The sequence below is a fragment of the Dipodomys ordii genome, unplaced genomic scaffold (genome assembly GCF_000151885.1).
Source record: "Dipodomys ordii isolate 6190 unplaced genomic scaffold, Dord_2.0 Scaffold188, whole genome shotgun sequence".
In the NCBI taxonomy this organism is placed as follows: domain Eukaryota; kingdom Metazoa; phylum Chordata; class Mammalia; order Rodentia; family Heteromyidae; genus Dipodomys; species Dipodomys ordii.
In genome coordinates, this window is record NW_012267404.1 from 2,897,889 (window position 1) to 2,920,063 (window position 22,175).

Consider the following 22,175-nt stretch of genomic DNA (forward strand, 5'->3'; position numbering starts at 1 on the left):
AAGTGGTAGAGCGCTAGCCTTGAGCTGAAGAGCTGAGGGACAGCGCCCAGGCCCAGAGTTCAGACCCCACGACTGGACCCCCCCAAAAAAATTACCAGCTCCTCTGGGACATGGCAAAGGCATTACTCAGAGTAAAGCTCTGAGTTCTTACATCAACAAATTAGAGGGATCTCAAATTATCAATTTAATGATGCACCTGAAGCTCCTTGAAAAAGAGCAACAAACCAAACCCCAATCCAGTAGATGGAAACAAATAATTAAAATTAAATCAGGATTAAATAAATTAGAGTCCAAAAAAACCATAGGGAGAATCAACAAAACAAAGTATTGGTTCTTCAAAAAAAATTAACAAATTGACAGACCCTTTGCAAATCTTATCAGAAAAAGAAGAGAACACATCCAAATAAATTCTCAGAGATGAGAATGGGAACATCATAGAAACATCCAAGATTTAGAACATTATAAGGGAATACTTCTCAAAACTTTATGCTAATAAATTTGAGAATCTGGGTGAAATGGAAGAATTTCTAGCAAATATTGATATGCACAAACTAAACCAAGATGAGTCAAACCAACTTAACAGACCCATATTAAGCATCAAAATAAAAATAGCAATAAGAGACCTCCCATCCAAGAATAGCCCAGGACCAGATAGGTTAACTGCTGAATTCTGCCAGGCCTCAACAATACTCCTCTAACTCTTCAATGAAATTGAAAATGAAAGCTCACTACCAAACTTCTATGAAGTCATCATAACCCTCATCCCAAAACCAGGCAGGAACTCATAAAAGAAAGAGAATTATAGACCCATTTCTTTGATGAACATTGGTGCAAAACTTTTCAACAAAATTTTGGCCAATCAACTTCAAAAACTCATCAAAAAAAAGTACACCACGATCAAACAGGATTCATTTCAGAGATGCAAAGCTAGTTCAATATATGCAAACCAATTGATATAATTCATAAAATAAGCAAGATCAGGGATAAGAACCACATGATTATCTCAATAGATGTAGAAAAAGCATTTGACAAGATTCAACACCTCTTTATGATGAAAGCTCTGGAAAAGCTATGAATCCAGGGAACATTTCTCAAGAGAATAAAGGCTGTGTATGACAAACCTACAGCCAGTATTATACTTAATGGCAAAAAGCTAAAGCCATTTCCTTTAAAGTCTCCACTCCTCTTCAATTTAGTGTAGAGTGCCTAGCTAGAGCAATACAACAAAAAGCAAACATAAAGGGGATACAAATAGGGAAAGATGAAGTAAAATTCTCTCTTTTTGCAGATGACTTGATCTTGTATTTAAAGCACCCCATGGACTCTATTCCCAAGTTACTCGGGCTGATTCTAAATAATTAGCAGCATATAAAATTAACTCTCAAAAAATTAATGGCTTTCCTGTATGCTAATAATGAGAAGACCATGGCTGAAATCAGGAAAGCAACTCCTTTTATAATAGCCCCACAAAAAATAAAATACCTAGGAATTAACTAAAGCAGTGAAGGACCTCTATAATGAAAACTATGATGAAAAGGGAAATTAAAGCAGAACTACGGAAGTGGAAAAACTTCCTATGCTTCAGGATAGGGAGGATTAACATCGTGAAAATGGCAATACTGCCAAAGGCTATCCACAAATGCAATTCAATACCCATCAATTCTTCAATGAAATAAAAGAAGAAATCCAAAAATTCATATGGAACAATAAAAGACCCCAAATATCAAAAACAATCCTTAGCAGAAAGAATAGTGCTGGAGGAATATCAATACCAGACTTCAAACACTACTACAAAGCCATAGTAATCAGAACAGCTTGGTACAGGCACAAGAACAGGCCTTAGGACCAATGGAATAGAATGGAAGATCCAGAACTGAAGACCCAGTAATGAACCCACAGACCTATAGCCACCTAATCTTTGATAAGGGAGCTAAAAATATACAAAGGAAGAAAGATTGTGTCTTCAGTAAATGGTGCTGTCAAAATTGGTTAAACACTTAGAAAACTAAAACTATATCCATATATATCACCCTCCACCAAAATCAACTCCAAATGGATCAAAGACTTCTAAGTCAAAGCAGATACCATGAAAACATTACGGGAAGGAATAGGAGAAACTCTAGGGCTCCTTGGTTCAGGCCGAAATTTTCTTAATAAAGACCCAGAAACACAACAAACAAAGAAAGGTTGGACAAATAGGATTTACATGAAACTGCAGAGCTTCTGCGTGGCAAAGGCCATAGCTAGGAAGATTAATAGAAAGCCCAGGATTGGGAGAAGATCTTCACTAGCCTTACAATGCACAAGGGCCTCATATCTAAAATATACTTAGAACCCAAAACATTAAATCCTCCAAAAACAAATCCTCATAGAAACAACTGCACCATCAACAAGTGGGCTGACTTAAAGAGAGACTTCTCTGAAAAGAAATAAGAATGGCCAATAAACACATGAAGAAATGCTCAACTTCTTTGGCCATAAAAGAAATGCAAATCAAAACAACATTGAGATACCACCTCACCCCAGTTAGAATGGTTATAATCAAGAACTCTAATAACAACAGATGCTGGAGGGGATGTGGCCAAAAGGGAGCCCTACTGCATTGTTAGTGGGAGTGTATACTTGTTCAACCACTTTGGAAAGCAGCATGGAGGTTCCTCAAAAGACTCCACATAGAGCTCCCCTATGAGCCAGCAATTCCACTTTCGGGCATTCACCCAAACAATGACAAACAAGGCTATACTAAATCTACCAGCACAACTATGTTTATTGCAGCATTATTTACGTGGTGTTCTCTTCATCGGCTACCTAATGAAACCTACCTATTTAATATTTCTTACCTATGGTGCCGTACTCTGATGGGGTTTTTGAGTTGGAAATGTTAGAATTTCCCAACCACCCATTTTCCATGAACCTAACTGCCTGGAGACACCACATGAGACTTTTGACCAATACCATTGTTGGCCTTCACATCCACATCCACACTACTTCTCTACTCTGGTGAGTGAAACTACTGGCTATGGTTCTCTGTTGCTCAGTCTCTATCCAGATGTGGTGCCCCGCCAGAGACCTCCTATGGTCTTTAGCCAAAAGGCCGGTCACCTCCGAAGCTGAGGATGCTTGGCTTGGGGGCTTGGCCATTTCTCTCTAGAGGACTCTAGAGGAAGTCAGGAGGCTGCTTCTGCCTGGTCAGCTCTCCTTCACTCACCAGACTGACTCTCCTACACATTTAATGGGTGCTGTGAGTCACACCCAAGCCATGAAACTCCTTTGAAATGCCTCCTGCGCTCCCTGGAAAGCCAGAGTGCCTAATTTTTATGTCATTCTCAGTTTTAAACAGTTTTTGCCACTGCAATGGTAAATTGTCAGAAGTCTGTTTACTTTCAGGCTCTCTTTGCTCTCTCTCTCTGCCAATCATGTCTAACTTTCCCTATCTCTCCCTTTCTCTTTTCTACAATGTTTTTGGCTTGTGCCCTGAAGAGTGGGATGCAGGCTGGGTCCCAAGGATTCCCCTCTAGGTTCCCTCTCAAAGGCTAGCTGTTCTAGGTTTGAAAATTGTCAGAGTTTTCATTTGTGTAGGTTTTCTTTGCTTATTTTCAGAAACTTGCCAACTTGGCCACATGGTGGGTTAAGAATTGGGTCTCATCTGACTTTTAATCTTCCACCAAGCTTACTACTACACCCACTTCTGCAGCCTCCCCTGCCAGTCACAATATTTGCGGCCTTCCCAGTGAGGTACACCCCGTTTAGTGGCCTCCCCTGTGAGGCCCTCCCCTCTTTTGCAGCCTCCTAAGTGAGGTGCACCCCCCATTTGTGGCCTCTCCAGCGAGTACTCCTCTGTTTTTTGGCCTGCGCCCTCTTTTGCAGCCTCTCCCTCAAGGCCCCCACAATGCGGCTTCTACTGCAAGGCCCCTCCCTTGTGGGACTCCTCCTCTGCCTTTGTAGTGAGGGTAGAACCTGAAGTTCCATGTGTGCTAGAAGCAATGCACCCTCACTGTCAAAATCTTTAGCTCTTGATTCAAAACTCTGGCAAAGTAGCAGGGTATAAAATTAACCCTCAAAAATCAATGGCTTTTCTGTATGCCAACAATGAGAAAAGCGTGGCTGAAATCAGGAAAGCAACTACATGAATAATAGCCCCACAAATAATAAAATATCTAGGAATTAACTTAACTAAAGAAGTGAAGGACCTCTATGATGAAAACTTTAAAAACCTGAAAAAGGAAATCAAAACAGAACTTAGAAAGTGGAAAACCCACCCATGCTCCTGGATTGGAAGGATCAACATCGTGAAAATGGCAATACTTCCCAAGGCTATCTACAAATTCATTGTGATACCTATCAATATTCCAACCTAATTCTTCAAGGAAATAGAAGAGGCAATTCAAAAATTCATATGGAACAATGAAAGACCTCGAATAGCAAAAATGATCCTTAACAGAAAGAACAGTGCTGGAGGAATTTCAGTACCAAATTTCAAACTCTACTACAAAGCCATAGTAATTAAAACATCTTGGTAATGGCACAAGAACAGACCTCAGGACCAATGGAATAGAATTGAAAACCCAGAAATTAACCCACAGACCTATAGCCATCTAATCTTCGATAAGGGAGCTAAAAAATAGAATGGAAGAAAGACGGCCTCTTCAGTAAATGGTGCTGGCAAAACTGGTTAATCACTTGTAGAAAACGGAAGCTAGATTCTTATATATCACCCTGCACCAGAATCAACTCTAAATGGTCCAAAGACCTCAGAGTCAAAGCAGACACTCTGAAAACATTACAGGATGGAATAGGAGAAACCCTAGGTCTCCTTGGCTCAGGCCGAAATTTTCTTAATAGGGACCCAGAAACACAACAAATCAAAGAAAGGTTGGACAAATAGGATTGCATGAAATTGCAGAGCTTCTGCTTGACAAAGGACATAGCTAGCAAGATCAATAGAAAGCCCATGGATTGGGAGAAGATCTTCACTAGCCATACGATGGACAAGGGTTTCATATCTAAAATATACCTGGAACTCAAAAAATTAAATCCCCTAACAACAAATCCTCAAAGAAACAACTGCCCAATAAATAAGTAGGCTAAAAACTTAAAGAGAACTTCTCTGAAGAGGAAAGAAGGATGGCCAATAGACACATGAAGAAATGCTCAACCTCTCTAGCCATAAAAGAAATGTAAATCCAAACAACATATAGATACTACCTCATCCAAGTTAAAATGGCTATAATCAAGAACTCTAATAACAACAGATGCTGGAGGGGATGTGGACAGAAGGGAACCTTACTGCATGTTGGTGGGAGTGTAAACTTGTTCAACCACTTTGGAAAGTAGTATGGGGGTTCCTCAAAAGACTCCACATAGAGCTCTCCTATCACCCAGCAATCCCACTTTTGGGCATTCACCCAAATGATCACAAACAAGACTACGCTAAAGCTACCAGCACAACTATGTTTATTGCAGCATTATTTACCATAGCTAAGATATGGAAGCAACCCAGATGCCCCTCAGTAGATGAATGGATCAAGAAAATGTGGTTTATATACACAATGGAATTCTATGCCTCCATCAGAAGGAATGACATTGCCCCACTTGTTAGGAAATGGAAAGATTTGGAAAAAATTCTATTAAGTGAAGTAAGCCAGGCCCAAAGAAACATAGGTCCCATGGTTTCCCTTATTTGCAATAACTACTATATGTCCGAGAGAAACAGAAACTGTCAGAGAAGTTGATGTTAGGTGAAATGAACCCCAAAATAAGTATTCAAATGTTTTTTTCTTTCTTATGATTGTTTCCGACATATTTATAAGATGATTTCTTTTTTGCTTTGTACGTACCTCCCCCATGGTATAAGCCCTGCTTTCACTGTATTTGATGTTGATATAAGTTGTGGAGGGGAAGGGAAAAACAAATTGTTTAAATTGGCTTACAGGTGGACCATTACAACAATGAGATGTACAAGTCATTATGTCAAAAAAAGAACTTTACAACTTTGGTCAGGGGTGGGGGGAAAATGGGTGGGAGTGTGTGGGGAGGTGGGAAGGGATGGGAAGGGGAAACAAAGGAGGAAGCTACAGTGCTTAATAAGAAATGTACTCATTATCTTGCACATGTATTTGTAACCCCTCTGTACAGTATTTTCACAATAAAAAATAAATAAAATAAAATAAGAAAATTCAAATAAAAAATGAAATAAAATGTGTCTTAGTCTTCAGTTCCAAATTTTATTTCAAATCAGAAATCATAACTATAGAGGTGGAATACAATCTCTGAAGAGTTAAGGACCATTCCACTCTCCTTAGCACAATGTAGCTTCTCCCTTGTCTTCATTACACCAGAGAATACTTGCCCAATGAACAAGGAGGAAAGAAACATTCAACCCTATGGATTCCAAACAAACATTTGAAATTAAAAAGTGAAACACTTAAAACTTATGCAAGTTTAAATATAATATTCAGAGAAGAACGGGGATAGGATGAGAGGAGGGGAGGTATAGAAAGGAGACATGAAAACATAAAAAATAAAAATGCTTAAAATATTATATAGGTATAAAGAGGTAATACTGCTATTAAGGAATTTAAGTCTAAGAGGTTTTGAATTGAGTAATAAATTTCTGGATTAAGGGTGTACACAATAAGGGATTAAGGTCTAATTATTGACGGGTATATCTGAGGACATCTGCTTCCATTCTGTTAAAATAATTGGTATGCCCAGTTTCATCCACATGTCCCAGTAGTTCCTCAATACTCCCCAAAGTGTTCTGGGAAACATTGGTGGAATATAACATTTTCATTTCTTGGCTATCTCTTAATAGAATTCTTATGACTTATTTTTTAAAACCACACAACTATCAAAAATTTATCATTATTTTTTCTTTGCCAATACTTACTGTTTTCACTTATGACCCAGTCATACCACTTCTAGGCATCTATCCTGAACAACAGGAACCAGTATACAAGGACACATGCACCTTCATGTTTATTGCAGCACTGTTCACAATAACCAGTATATGGAAACAACCCAGATGTCCAACCACAGATGAATAGATCCAAAAATTGTGGTACCTATACACAATGGAATATTATGCAGCCATTAGAAATGACAAAATAATGGCATTTGCAGGGAATTGGATGGAGCTAGAAGAAATCATGTTGAGCGAGGTAAGCCAAGAGCAAAGAGACAAATGGTACATGGTCTCCCTGATAAGTGGATGTTAAATCCAAAATGTTAGGTTTTAGGACAAAATTAACAGGACTTAGGAAACAAAGGACTTCTAATCATCTGGTCAAATCACTACTAAATAACCCCATGCTGCCGATCACATGTATAGTATATGTGTGTACACCAGAGAGGAACCAGGAAGATGACACAGAACTAGAGGGAATCAGGGAAAAACATATAACAGTGAGACCCATCAGCTGCACTGGACATTGACCAAAATGAACTAAGCAACTTAATGACAGCGATGGGATGGAGGGAACAAGTGGGAAAGAGGGAACAGCTGATGCCATGCAAAACAAAAGAAATGTACATACCACCCAATGTGGAAGAAATAACTGTATCGCAAAGCTCATAGAACTCATAAATGTTATAGACCGTGATAGACAATTTGCTCCAAGAAAGTTAGAATGTGTTTGTGACTTTAACTGAGCATCACTATCCCACAATACTGTGAAATTTGGGAAATTATGTAACCACTTAATCACAATAAAAAATTTGAAAAAAATAATAAAAAATAAAAAGGATTATATTGGATTAGAAAAAAAGAATTTATGGCTCTGTTGACATTACTGTGAATAAGTAGGAAAACTTGATATTATTTAGCCAACATAGAGTCATATGTGAATTTATGCTTCCATATTTCTGGTTGTTATTCTTCATGTTTTGAGTCTTCTTCTTTCTCCCCAACAAGACAAAAATCCTAGAATCTCCTTTTCTATTATTTTTCTATCTTCCACATATTGTTTTACATTCAATCTAAATGGTGATGGCAAGAACCTAAAGTGTACATCTAAAAGATGACAGCAATTCTTGTCCTTGCCTTAAATCTTAAAATACTAAATGCAAAATAAATTCTCACTACAATTCCTCCTCTATCCTAAAGGAAACAACTTTGTCAGACAATTTTCAGTTAATACTAGTGTCTATGTGGATATATGCATCTGCACACACATGAGAACACAGACATCGGTCCATATAATATACATATTTTATAGATATGGCTTTATAAATATAATTCTTTACATAATTCATTAAAAAATCATAGTGCATGAACTTTACACAACATGCTATTTTGCCATTAAACTATATGGCAGAAAAACCTTAAAGATTATAAAAATATAAAAAATATTTTTTTGCCAGTGCTGGGGCTTGAACTCTGGGCCTGGGCACTGTCTTTTGGCCTTTTTGGTTGAAGGCAAGCACTCAACCAGTTGAGGAATAGCGCTTGTTTGAATAGCTTATTAGAGATAGGAGTCTTACAGACCTTCTTGCTTGGGATGGCCTCAAACCATGATGCTCAGATCTCAGCCTCCTGAGTAGCTAGGATTATAGGTGTGAACCACCAGCACCTGGCAAAATATAATGATTTTTAATAGTTAAGTTAATTTCAACTGATATATTAAAATTTTATTTACACTTATGCTATATTTTGAGATGTTTTGAAGTATATATATACTATATGAAGTTTATATCAGATTAAATATATTTGGAGCCTTAAATATTTATAATTTCTTTGTGGTAAACCATTCTCAGTCATTTCTTCTATCTTTAGAAAATAGACACTCTATTATCATAACCAAGTTCTACTGGGTATTAGATATTATGGGTTTTTATCTGTATGCTTTTTTATGTACTGGTCCAAGGGCTTGAACTCAGGGTCTGGGTGCTGTCCTTAGATTTTTTAAACTCAAGGCTAGTGCTCTACCACTTGAGGCATAGTTCTACTTCTGGCTTTTTGGTAGCTAATTGGGTTAAGAGTATATGGTTTAAGCCCCTGGACTGGCATACACACAAAAAGAAAAAGGAAAAAAGAAAAAAGAAGAGATAACATGATAATGGGTGACATTGCTCACTATTTTCATATAAATACACTCTATATACTCACACCTAATTCTTGACAAAACTGCTATGAAAGTGAATGCTGTGGAAAAGTAGTTTTGATCTGATCAATAGTAATGAGTGAGGCCATACTGCAGGCAAAGTAGATCCATAGACTGTAGAAGTAAAAGATCCAAGGGACATGCAGTGAGCACTGAAGCTTGAGCACATTCCATGCATGGACTCCTCTAACTCAGAGGAAAAAACAGCAAGAGAATCAGCTGACAATAGACAGTGCGCATTTTGGAACCCCTGCCAAGTTAACATGATACACACGCATACATATATATGCGTGTGTATTATTAATCTAACAGGAAGAATAATATTACATCATTTAAAAAGAAGTGGATGGGCCTGGAAAAGAATTCATATTGAGTGAGTTAAATCAGCCTGAGAGAGACAAAGAGTGCATGCTTTCTCTTATATATGGAAGCTACAAGGTACACTTAAAATATAAACATATATTACAGTTGTCATAGGAATATACACATATAGACACAATCAAACTGAATAAATGATGGTTTCCATGGTGTAACTCTTTTGAACATTTAACAGACAGTTCAATGATGTTAATGCTAGGAAGCTGAAACATGTCTTGTATGAGCCAGGGATTTAATGGGAGGAGAGAGGAATGGCAAGTGAATGCTGCCCTTTTACTAACTGACAGTAGAACCAGGAAACTGGAGGAGAATCATGGGAGTTGGATAGATGGGTGAGAGAGAATGAGGAAGGGGTAACTGATCAAATGCATCACACACATAAGTGGATGGGTTACATGAAAACTCCTTTCTAAAACTATAAGAAGATAATAAAAAATGATTACAACTATTGCCAATAAAATCAAAGGGGCCATGAATAAATTAATGAGGCCAAAGAGAATAAAATAAACAGCTGGATAACATAAAGAAGACAATTTATGATCTAAAGTGTGACACGAGGAAATGGTGCAGTGACTCAACTGGTAGAGTGCTTGTTTTGAGGTAAAGAAGCTCGGGGACAGTGCCCAGGCCCAGAGTCCAGTCCCTAGGAACAGCAAAATATAAATTAATTAATTAAAATTAAAATTAATGACTCAAGAGACGTAACTTTGTAATTGATTGTTAAAAATTAAGAGCACAATAAATCAAATAAGAGAAAATACTTGGTTGAAAGCCCTACCAATAGGCAGGATCAAGTGAAAGAGAGAACATCAAGAATTGAAGACAAGAGAGATGAATTCACATATTCAGTGACAAGACAGAAGAAAAGCCCGAGATACAAACATAATGGAAACAATTAGAAAATAGTTCTGGGCATTGTTAATACTTCCAACAGGAGGGTTAGAGGTTTAAAGATGCAATTACAAGGTAAGTCAAATGGTACTGGCAAAATTGACAATTCTAGCTGCACACTAAACATGCCTCTTCCACAAACCTTAGACCCAGGGTGGGGATTTGGGGAAGTAGTGACTACTTTGAGGTGTAAAGCTGATCTCTCTACCGAAAGGTGTGTCATTGCTTGTCTTCTATCAAGGGTTATAATAAAGGGCAATCTGCTGAGACTGAGTTTGTTGCAGGCTTGAAAACAAATAGTCTTAGCTCAGGGAATCGGGATAGCTTGCAACAGTGTTTGAGTGAAATATTAACAGAAGAGTTGGTGGTTGCCAGAGAGAAGGACTGATGGAACTCACAGTGAAGTTTCAGAGGCTCAAGCAGTGAAGGATGCAGTGGCCAGGAAGCCTTAAAGTTACTGTGGAGCCCAAGTGCTAAGCCTTGGCTGGCACAGTGAGTACTGAGGGAGAAGAAATTCAGAGGGCTGAGTAGAGTTGTCATATCTTCCAGTCTTTTGATGCACATATAATAATCAAGTTTTTGTGATAACCAATGGAAGAGTAGAAAACTGACAAATGAATAAAGCCAAGACAAGATTTTCACAAATAGAGGAAAGTGATTCTTGGCAAATCTACCAAGTCATTTGGTTGCATTCTTTACCTTGTTGCCATGTGCTCATTCTTTAGGGAAAAAAACTTAAAAAAAATTCAGAATACTTGGTCTCAAAGATTGTTTCTATCATTGTAAGAGGAAAAGTTCATGTAGGATCCTCATTTCAGCAGAAAGAAGACCGAACACAGAAGGGACATCTATTTCTCAAGGTACAAAAAGATGCACCAAAACCACTGGGCTTATTTTATGCAAAATAAGGTGGTGTGATTCTTTTTTCATTTAGAATTACGTGGGTAAAGCAGCAGCTTCTTCATTCTACATAATGTGCTTATCAGGATCTGGGGTCACTCAAATTTTAAAGGTTATAAATATGGACTTTTCTGACCTCTCTATTAATTGTTAACTAAATGTGTGTTTATTGGAATGTCATTAAGAACAAAATCAAGTATTGAGCCATAGTACACAGTTACCAAATTATTTGCAAACACAGTTGAACTGAATGTCTTCCATTAGAAGATGTAGGAAATGTGTGTGTTCAGCCTCAGCTCTACCAACTGGTGTTTGTGTCTTTCACCAATGTCCTCAATATCTAAGACTCGAGTTTCTAAGCCCTAAAATGGAACAATTTTCCCATAGGTAAAGAAAAGTGGGAGAATGAAAATGGTTTTGATGGCCACATAAGATCTTAGAATGCCCACATACTGGGCTGATAAAGTGGTAGGCAACTGGATTTTAACAAGTCTTAATTTTCCATACAAAGAAAGATAAGAGACAAACTATACCATCTTACCTCCAATTTGGGAGACAATTGCCACTTAGGAGGCAAAGATTCAGAGGACTGCAATTTGAAGCCAACTGGAGCAAATAGCAAAACCCTGCTTCAACAAAAAGTCCAGGCATGGTGGTGTATGACCTTAGTTTTAGATTTGGTGTAGGGATAGGTAGGAAGATTAAAATCTTGGATACTTTTAGTAAAAATAAGTGTAAGACTCAGTTTTAAGATAAATAACTAAAGCAAGGAAGGAGTTGTGCTTCAAGGGTTAAATCACCTTGCACTATTAAGTGCAAGGCCTGAGTTCGAACCCCAGTACCACCAAAATTAAAGTTTAAAACTATCTGCTATAGTCAGTGTAGAACAAATATGACCCATGATGACCTATTATGTCTACATAACTAACTATTGCTCTCTATACTGTCCCTTCTTTACTGTGTATTTTTATTGGTATCAATGACTTGTACAAGAGGCTTTCATATTGGCATGTACATTTATGCCATCATTGTATCTTGTTTTACTTTCATTTCCTTAAAAAGAGACCCAAATCAGCAAAACAGCTTTTCTAGTTGTAAATGAAAAGTAGAAAAGCCATCATTCCTCACACCTCACCACTAAATCACATGATGAAGACTTTCCCCTGCATTATACTGAACATGTTTCAACTCTGCAGTGGCATGAGGAAAATTCCAGGACTGTTCTTCAGGAAGCTATGGTGGATTGCATGGCCATGAGATAATCTCCCTGAAACCCTAGTTCTTCTGCCTACAAGCCACGTGGCATTGAGAGTTCTCTTGTACTCCTGATTCCTTACCTCATAAGAAAAAGAAAAATATTAATGATCATAGTTTTCCATTTTTCTGTTATATAATGATCAAGGACCTGAAACTTTTATTCAGTACTCAATATATATTTGGCTTTTCAAGATGTATGACTGATGCTAGTTATTTTATTTAGTTAGAAATAAAAATCAACAAGTCTACTATCATGTTGAAGAATCCCAGGAGTGACAACACATCCCAAATATTTGTATAGAACAAAAAAACAAGTTCAATGCATGTTTCATAGAACATACAGAATATGTTCAAATCCATAACTTCCCAACTTGTCACTAATCTGAGAATCAAGAAATATATTCATTGTCTGATTTATGTAATTGTAATCCTCTGAACATTATTTTACAATTATGTAATAATTTTTTTAAATGCATGAAAGAAAAACCATTTTTGGAGTAATGTTCTTGTATATCAAGTCATTGACTTCAGTTGTTCCTAATAATGGTTGTACATGGAAAGCATGTAGGTTTGTTTTTTAAGAAGCAATATTTGGTCACCAAAAAGTGCAACTGAACCACAATTGTCCATGTGCCCTCTGGAAAGAGGGACATGTGTACAGATCATTCGATTTTTATCTCTATCATTGGGACAAAGTCTAATCAGAAGAGATAGGAGACTGTTTACCCAATTAATTACTAAAGCACTAAAGATACAGGGCCTACAGTCTTGGGGAGCATTATATAAGGTCTGCAGCGCAAGCTCACAGTACTCTTAGAAGAAGAGAAGGCCTCAATGGGTCCAGTAGTTGTCCTGGTGCTGGTTCTCTCCTGTCTGCTTCTCTTTTCAATATGGAGACAGAATTCTGGGAGAAGAAAGCTCCCTCCTGGCCCCACTCCTTTCCCTATTATTGGAAACATACTGCAGGTTGATATTAAAGATATCACTAAATCTTTAACCAAGGTAAGTACTCTTCATGCTCTGACAAGAGATAAATAAAACCGTATTTTGGACTTACTGCTAAAGGTGTATGATTATTATAAAGCAAAATCCTTGTGTAAAATATTATATGCTTGTGACTCCTTCGGTTGCTTTTTTAATTATGGAATGAAGTAATGTATTACCTGAGTGGGTTATTGTCCATTATAATCCCAGTCACAAAATTGCAAATGTTATAGATGGTTCGCTCCATCATAGTTTAACAGTTGTGTTTATGATTGTTTGTTTCTGAAGGTAAGGAAAGGTTGTGATTGAATATTCAATCAAAAATGCTTATAGCATATTAGTCAATGATTTTTATACAGAATCATCATGAAAGTTAACTTTTCTGAGAAACTGTGTGTGATTGAAAGGGAATAAATATCTGCGAGGATGAAATAACATAAAGACATGAGACATTTAGGGGAATAATGATGGTATCAGAATCCACCTGGATTTTTTTGCATAAAATATCTGTTTAGGGAAAAGAATGCTGTTGTGTGAGAAATTGTTTTGGAAAGTGTTTCATGTACTGGGGAGCCTCTATGGGGCCCATCCTCTGTTTCTAATGCCAATAGATCCCAACCTGCGCTTACCTATACAAGAACCTGTGCAGACTTTCAGAAAGTGAAATTCTCTGTTTCTTTGTGAAGCATGACAAGCCTGCTGTGTGTTTTGATGTGAAGATGAATTATAATGGTGTATCAACTGCCTGGTCCATTACAAGGCACAGTGTAGGCCATCTTTAAGTGACAGCTAGAACAAATGTCCTTTATAACAAATGAACTTTGGAAATATTTGAAGTTTTGTTTGCCAAAATATAGAACCATAAAAAATACAATGATGGTATCAGTTTTGCTCAGGCTCACTCTGAGGAGCAAATAGTGACTTCTTTCACTACTATTTTTTTTTTCCTTTCATTTCCAGTTCTCAGAAGTCTATGGCCCTGTGTTCACTCTGTATTTGGGCATGAAGCCCACTGTGGTGTTGCATGGTTATGAAGCAGTGAAGGAAGCTCTGATTGACCAAGGGGAGGAGTTCTCTGGAAGAGGCAGGTTCCCATTGGCTGAAAAAACTAGTAGAAACCTTGGTAAGTGTACATATTCATGTGTGTGTATATTTATGTGTTGGACAGAGGATGTGTGGATAAAGAGGATGGAAAAAGAGGACTGAAGGAATTTTTAGTCAGTGCTTGGCCATGCCTGTGACTGCCATCTGTCTGCTTCCTTTTCCTTGCTTGACTTCTCCATCCATGTTTCTTCCTTTCATTTAGGAATTGTTTTCAGCAATGGACACACATGGAGAGAGATGAGGCGCTTCTCACTCATGACCTTGCGGAATTTTGGGATGGGGAAGAGGAGCATTGAAGAGCGTGTTCAAGAGGAAGCCCACTGCCTCGTGGAAGAGTTGAGGAAAACCAAGGGTGGGAGCTGCTTTATATCACTTCTTTAGATAGGGATATAAAAGGTCACATTCATTCCCTTCTGTCGCAGATAAGGATTCCTTTGTTTTCACATCAAAGATCATTAATAGAATTTTTCTTTTTTGTTTTATGCTGATACTGGGTTTGATTCTGAGGATCACACTTCAAAGCCATCCCGGGCAGGAAAGTTCATGAAACTCTTTGTTTTGTCTTTTTTTTTTTTTGGTCCGGTCGTGGGGCCTGAACTCTGGGTCTGGGCGCTGTCCCTGAGTTCTTCAGCTCAAGGCTAGCACTCTACCACTTGAGCCACAGCACCACTTCCGGCTTTTTTCCTTTTTGTTTATGTGGTGCTGGGAATCGAACCCAGGGCCTCAGGCATGCAAGGCAAGCGCTCTACCACTGAGCCACCTTCCCAGCCCTCTTGGGTTTGATTTCTAAGCTTTAAACTCTTGCTCAGCTCATGGCCGGTGCTCTACCATTTGAGCTACACCTCCAGTTCAAGCTTTTAGCTGGTGAATTACTATAGGTTTCATTGATTTGCATGGAATTGGCCACTTGGGCTGGGTCTTAACCCAATTCTCAGATTTCAGCGGCTTCCACCAACTGCACCAGTGTCTGGCTAAATAGTTGTTTAGAGTTTCTTTTCTGAAGGCTTAAGGAACAATGCTTCCCTCTTAGCATAATTCAGGGTTCTTAGTGTAGTAATTACCTGAGGGTGCTTGCTATCAACCCTCAGAGACCCCCACATAGATGCAACTGTATGGTATGCTTATTTCCATAGACACTTCAGTGGTTTCTTAGTACCCATGTTTATAATTTTGGATTGTCATGTTGTGGTGTAAGCTAGTGTTTTATTTCTGCTATTGTCTTTTAATATAATTCACATCAAAAATTATTTCTTAGCAAACATAGTACAATTGCTACAGGTCAACATTATTTCTTCTTACCCAGTACTTTAGTTTTAATTTACATATTTTGAGTAAGTATGTGCTCTATCATGAATCTGCAGAATATGCAAATATAACACATGATTCATTTAGATTTCAACTGTTACAATTTTTAATCCAGTCTTCTCTTACTATATTCTAACTCAGTTTTCAGATTTTCCTATCACTTTTCTCCATGTTTATTGGATTTCATCTTAAAATTTTTATGGCAATTACTCCCATAACCAAGTCCACTCACCTATTAACTATTAGTCACAATGGGTACAATTGTTCACTTGGATTCTAAATGACCTGGCTTTTTAAATACATTCTTCCAAATAAAATGAATAATTGAAAATCAGATTTAACCTAGAATGACACACACATGCAGTCATGGAAGTGGAAAAGCTCAACAACTTCCCAAATATCACCCCCTTCATAGTAAAATAAAACTTTTTCTGAGACCTTATACTCATTTCAATTGTTAAGTAGCCTACATAAATGCAACCAACTAAATGAATATTCTATAATCCTAACAACCTACACCAAATTTCAATGCCTTTACTTCATGATATTTAGGGTGAAGTAAACTCAGTAGCAATTTACATATTCATTATTTTCCCATAGCAATTTCACTGTACAGAAAATGAAAATATAATCCTTTTAAAAATCTGTCAAGATAAGTCCTTATGTCGAAAACAAACTTTACAACTTTGGTGGGGGGAGGGAAGGAAGGAAGATTAGGTGGAGGGGTGGAGGGAGGATAGGAAGGGATGGGAAGGGGAAACACAGGAGGATGCTACAATGCTTGATAAGAAATGTACTCATTATTTTGTCCATGTAATTGTAACCCCTCTGTACAGTATTTTCACAATAAAAAATAAAATTCATATGTCAAAAGATAGAATCTCAGAGATAGGCAAATTAAAAAAATATATAACATATTGTTCATCCCCAAATTCCAATAGTTCAGCCCAGTCCATAAATAAAATTTATTGTTTGATTAGATTTACCATCAATTGATTTCCAAGGAGGGAAGATTCTCTTTTAAATATTGAAATGAAAAATGAAAAAAACAGAAAAGTAATTTTATCTTTTGGTTTGCCTTACTGGAGATTAAATAAAAGGTTTATTACTTTTTTTCCTCATACACCATGAATGCATTTTGATTTTTGCTTTGGTTCCTTCTAGTATTTGAACTGTGGTACAATTCTCTTTAGTTTCTCTCCATTGATTATTCAAAAAAGCTACAGTATTTGACATTCCCTTCCTTTCTTTCTTAGTGTTGTGTAGTCTACAGTCTTTGGAAACATATGTATTACTAGTCTGAATGGTTGACTATTAGGTATATTTCTTCAAAATAGCATACATCTGGGAATGAAGACTAAGCCTATAGGTAAAGGCAATTAGTATGAACTGACATTATTTTACTAGTTCGTTTGGACTGGCAATTCAAGCTTCAGGTAAAGTGACATTCCAGTTTAATGCAAAGGGGATATTTGGCTGGTAGGGCAATTTATAAGTAAAACATTATAAAAATTGGTAGAAATGACAAGGGCTGAGAATTTCATATGTATATTTCATTTGTTTCTAACTCTTCAGGCTCACCCTGTGACCCCACCTTCATCCTGGGCTGTGCTCCCTGCAATGTCATCTGCTCCATTGTTTTCCAGAATCGTTTTGATTATAAAGACCAGGACTTCCTGAACTTGATGGAGAAATTCAATGAGAATGTCAAGATTCTGAGCTCACCATGGATGCAGGTGAAGCCAAGATCTTTTCTTCCTAAGAAAGTACTTGTCTGTTTTTTTCAATAGAACCAAATTAAATAAAGAGTAAGTAGTAAGGTGAACACCTGGACATGACAATCCTACCAAAGGAATGGTAGAGTGCCATTCAGGAAGCTACTGCCTATGGCAACGTGTTCTAGCATTTTCCCTATTCTATTTTGGTAGTAGCTTCAAAGTTTCTGGTTTTATATTAAAATCCTTGATCAACTTTGAATTCATATCACTACAGGGCAAGAAACAGAGATCTAATTCATTTTCTGAAGTTCCAAAATGGAACAATGAAGCTTTTTTGGAAGTGGTTTGGGAAGCAAGGAAGGGAGAGTAGCAGAGGAGGTGAGTCTCATCTAGATATATTGTATAGCTGGGCCCTGTTGGCTCATGCCTAAAATGCTAACGACTCAGGAGACTCAGAACTGGAAGATCAAGGATTGAAGTCTGACAGAATCCATTTCCCAAATAGGAAAAAAAACAGGGCAGCACATATGGATAAAATAGTAGAGCGCCAGCCATGAGCAAGAAAGCCAAGCAAGAGCCTGAGGCCCTGAGTTCAAAACCCAGTCTGGCACCAAAAAGAAAGATACTTTTCATTTATATATGGACATGTCATAATGAAAGCCTCTGACAGCTAACTGATGCTAATAGAAATGGAAGAAAAATAATATAATCATTTGAGAAATATGTCTTAACCTATATTTTATACCCACTTAAAAAGTGCAAATATAGGATTGACTCAAACTAATGAATTCAAGCAATTAATTTGATATTTACCATTAAATCCCAAAGGTATTTTCCTCTAAATTACTTTGTTCAGTTCCAGAAAGATGCCTACTGGATCAATGGATATCCAGGTCCTTAGTGAAAACTTACATTTCCCACAGCTTTGTTTTCCAATCAGACATCTCATATTCATGCTATTACTGGGCAGTATGACTTTTCCTCAGAAAGAAAGCATATTTGGGACAATGGAAGCTACTAGTAATCACTGAGTAGTGTAGTCAGAGTATTTCTTGATTGTGCTTTGATCTGAGATGATGAGATAGCCTGGTAGAAATGATAAAATTGAACTATAAAAAAATCCTCACAATGTCTTCCCTTGTACTAATTTGGTGTGTCCTAAACTCTATAAAAAATAATAATTATGTGATCATGGAGAAGTCAGTTAGATGGTCTGGCATGAGGCTGAGTTTTAGGTCATCCTTGAATCTCTCTCACTTTTTATGTTTGGTTTCCCTTCAAGTGGGGCACCAGTGGCTTATGCCTGTCATCCTAGTTACTCAGGAGGCTGAGATCTGAGCGTTGCAGTTCAAAGACAGCTCAGGCAGGAACATTTGTGAGACTCTGATTTCCTCAGTAAACTACTCAGAAAAAGCCAGAAATAGGACTGTGGCTCAAGTGGTATAGTCCTAGCCTTGAGCACAGAGAGGCTCAGACACAGAGCCCAGGCCATGAGTTCAAGCCCCAGGACAGGCAAAGAAAAAAATTCCCTTCGAGATGGTAGCCATATAACATTTCTATTTACGGCCAAGTTTTATATAATATGTATAGTATGTATGTACAAATATATTTTATTTAATAAGTTATTGTTTTTACTTTTAGATCTACAATCTTTTCCCTGACCTTATTGATTATATACCAGGGAGTCATAAAACAGCATTGAAAAATATTGCTTATATAAAAAATTATATTTTGAAGACAATAAAAGACCATGAAGAATCACTGGATGTTAACAATCCAAGAGACTTGATTGATTGCTTCCTGATTAAAATGAAACAGGTAAAATGTTAAAATATCTGCACAGTTATTTGAATCCTTGAGAATTTTGTGAGTAATTGGTATTATGAGGAATGTTTAAACTATCAGACCAGCAGTCCTTGAAAAAAACAAGTATCAATTATGTAAATTAATCTACACTAATCATCTTAGGAAACTTAAAAATAATTTATTAAATAATTAGAATACATTTGCTTTTTTAAGTTTTTTATTGTGAAAATACTGTACAAAGGGGTTACAGTTATATGAGCAAGGTAATGAGTACATTTCTTATCCAGCATTGTTGCCTCCTCCTTTGTTTTTCCCCTACCATCCCTTCCCTCCCACCTCCTCAGCTACACTCCCCCACCTTCCACCTTCCTATCCCTTCCACCCCACCTAAATTGTAAAGTTCATTTTTCAACATAGTGTCTTGTATATCTCATTGTTGCAATGGATCAATCTGTATCCCTATTTAAACAATTTGTTTTTTCCCTTTCCCTCCCAAAATTATACCAATATCAAATACAGTAAAAACAGGTGTTATACCATGGGGGAAGGACATACAAAGCAACAAAAAATCACGTGGTACCTTATAAATGCTTTAGAAACAATAGCAAGGAAGAAAAAAACCACTTGCTTTGCATAAAAACCATTTCTTTACATAAAAAAATCTAATTACGGAAAAATAGAAATCACAGGGCAGGTGGAATAGAAACAATTGTCATGCAAATTATTGTTTCATTATATAAAGATGTGTGTCACTATTATACATTGTATAGAATAGAAGACTTTATTAGTGTGGACTTCCTGCATGTTCTGTAACATAGAATTGGCCTTGAAGAAATAATTCCGGAAAGATCCTTAATTGTTCATAGCTCATCATCCTTTAAAAGTTTTTTTCAATGTGGTATTTAAAATATATGTGTATGGGCTGGGAAAGGTGGCTCAGTGGTATAGTGCTTGCCTTGCATGCATCAGCACCACATAAACAGAAAAAGCCAGAAGTGGCACTGTGTGGCTCAAGTGGTAGAGCACTAGCCTTGAGCTGAAGAGCTGAGGGACAATGTCCAGGCCCAGAGTTCAGGCCCACAACCAACAATATATATCAGAATTATATTATTATACTTTACACATATTTATTAACAAATTAATTGTATAGTTGATTTTATTGTGATATTTTATAGATGCATATAATCTGTTTTAATCAAATTCACCTCTCCTATTATGTTTACTACCCTATCTTCTTTGTATATAAATTTCACTGGATTTCATTATAATTTATTCACATGAACATATAATTAATATATATGTAGCATATGTGTACAATAAACGTAGATAAGTATAGTTGATTCCTTATTCATTACCATAGGGATTACTATAACAAAGGTATGAAAGTCTAGTGTGAATTTACAGCATTAGCTTCTGACTAAAATTTAATCCTCCCTCCCCCCAATTGCATCCTATTTCAGTTGTTTTTGTCACAAATTACATCTTTAATTTATTGGGTACCCATAGCATTCATCCATGATGATTGCCTCATTTATTATCTTTAAAAAATGTATATAAACTAAATATAAGTTGAGTATAAAAATAGTATTAACATTCATGTTTATCTATAGGGTCATATATAACAAGGATGTGTATTTCTTCATATGGCATGGATTTGTTGTTCAATATGGTTTAGTTTCTACTTAAAAGCTGACTACCCTTAGCACTTCTTGTATGATAGATCTATTCATGAGAGACTCATTTATCACTTTATCTTAGGAATATTCATTTTTTCCTGTAAGACAGGAGGAAATGAGATGAAATTAGTGTTTTAGTCCATGACATGGAATCATTTCCACCTCTTAGACGTTCATTAATTTTTCAACATTTATACAGCCTAGATTATAATAGACTATGTGCCCTGCAACTGTTCAATCTCCAAATTCATTTCAACAGATGGAAGTTTTAGTATTGGTGTTTAAGCACACTATCCTAGAGTAATTTTACATTAAGATTTATGAGTAATTGTAATTTGGTGATCATATAAATATATATAGAGTAGATATTACCAAAGTTTGTTTCACTTGACTAGTGTAGAAAGCACATGAAATTGATATAGTCAAAGGAGATGACTCTTTTCCTAGCAAGTACAAATGTGGAAAAGTTCAGTTTATTTTAGTTATTTTAATTACATATTATTAGACACACTACAAGTCATCTGGAGATTATGAAAGCATAATGGATTTAATGTCAGTCCAGGGCTAGCTAGAAAATGATGTATGTTGACCATTTAATGTTTTGCTCATTCAACATTGAAAACGGCAACCTTGTTGACAAGTTAACTTCACAACAGCTTCTCAGTCCTTGGCACTGGTTTATCCAGCCTCTCTCCTTTATACCAATGAGAAGTTAATATGAACACTTCTAGTCTTCATGATTACTGTCTCTTCAGCTCATGCATTCCTAGTCATTCCTTCACAGGTTCCCTAGACCACCTGACTTGGTGCTTCCTATCTGCTGGCCAATCTCATTTTAAAGAACCCATTCTTGTTCCTTGTGACTCGTAGGTTTTGCTGCCTTTAGCATTTCCTCTTTTTTTGTATATATTTTTATTGAAAGATACTGTACAGAGGGGTTACAGTTACATGAGTAATGAGTACATTTCCTACATTTCCTATCGAGCATTGTTACTTCCTCCTTTGTTTTTTCCCTACAATCCCTTCCCTAACCACATCCCCAACTCCTCCCCCCC

At 36.9% G+C, this 22,175-nt stretch overlaps 1 protein-coding gene across 4 annotated transcripts in view; it reads left to right on the forward strand.

Moving 5' to 3' along the window:
* The first annotated feature begins 13,361 nt into the window (after positions 1-13,361).
* The window catches only part of LOC105999366 (cytochrome P450 2C5-like), a 26,463-nt gene continuing 17,649 nt past the window's right edge, over positions 13,362-22,175 (forward strand). For 3 of the 4 annotated variants that reach the window (XM_013034344.1, XM_013034345.1, XM_013034346.1), the window contains exons 1-5: positions 13,362-13,529; positions 14,472-14,634; positions 14,818-14,967; positions 17,496-17,656; positions 19,280-19,456. In XM_013034344.1, coding sequence (XP_012889798.1) covers positions 13,362-13,529; positions 14,472-14,634; positions 14,818-14,967; positions 17,496-17,656; positions 19,280-19,456 — 819 coding nt within the window. The remainder of the gene's footprint in view (positions 13,530-14,471; positions 14,635-14,817; positions 14,968-17,495; positions 17,657-19,279; positions 19,457-22,175) is intronic. The other variant, XM_013034347.1, reaches the window with a different exon arrangement.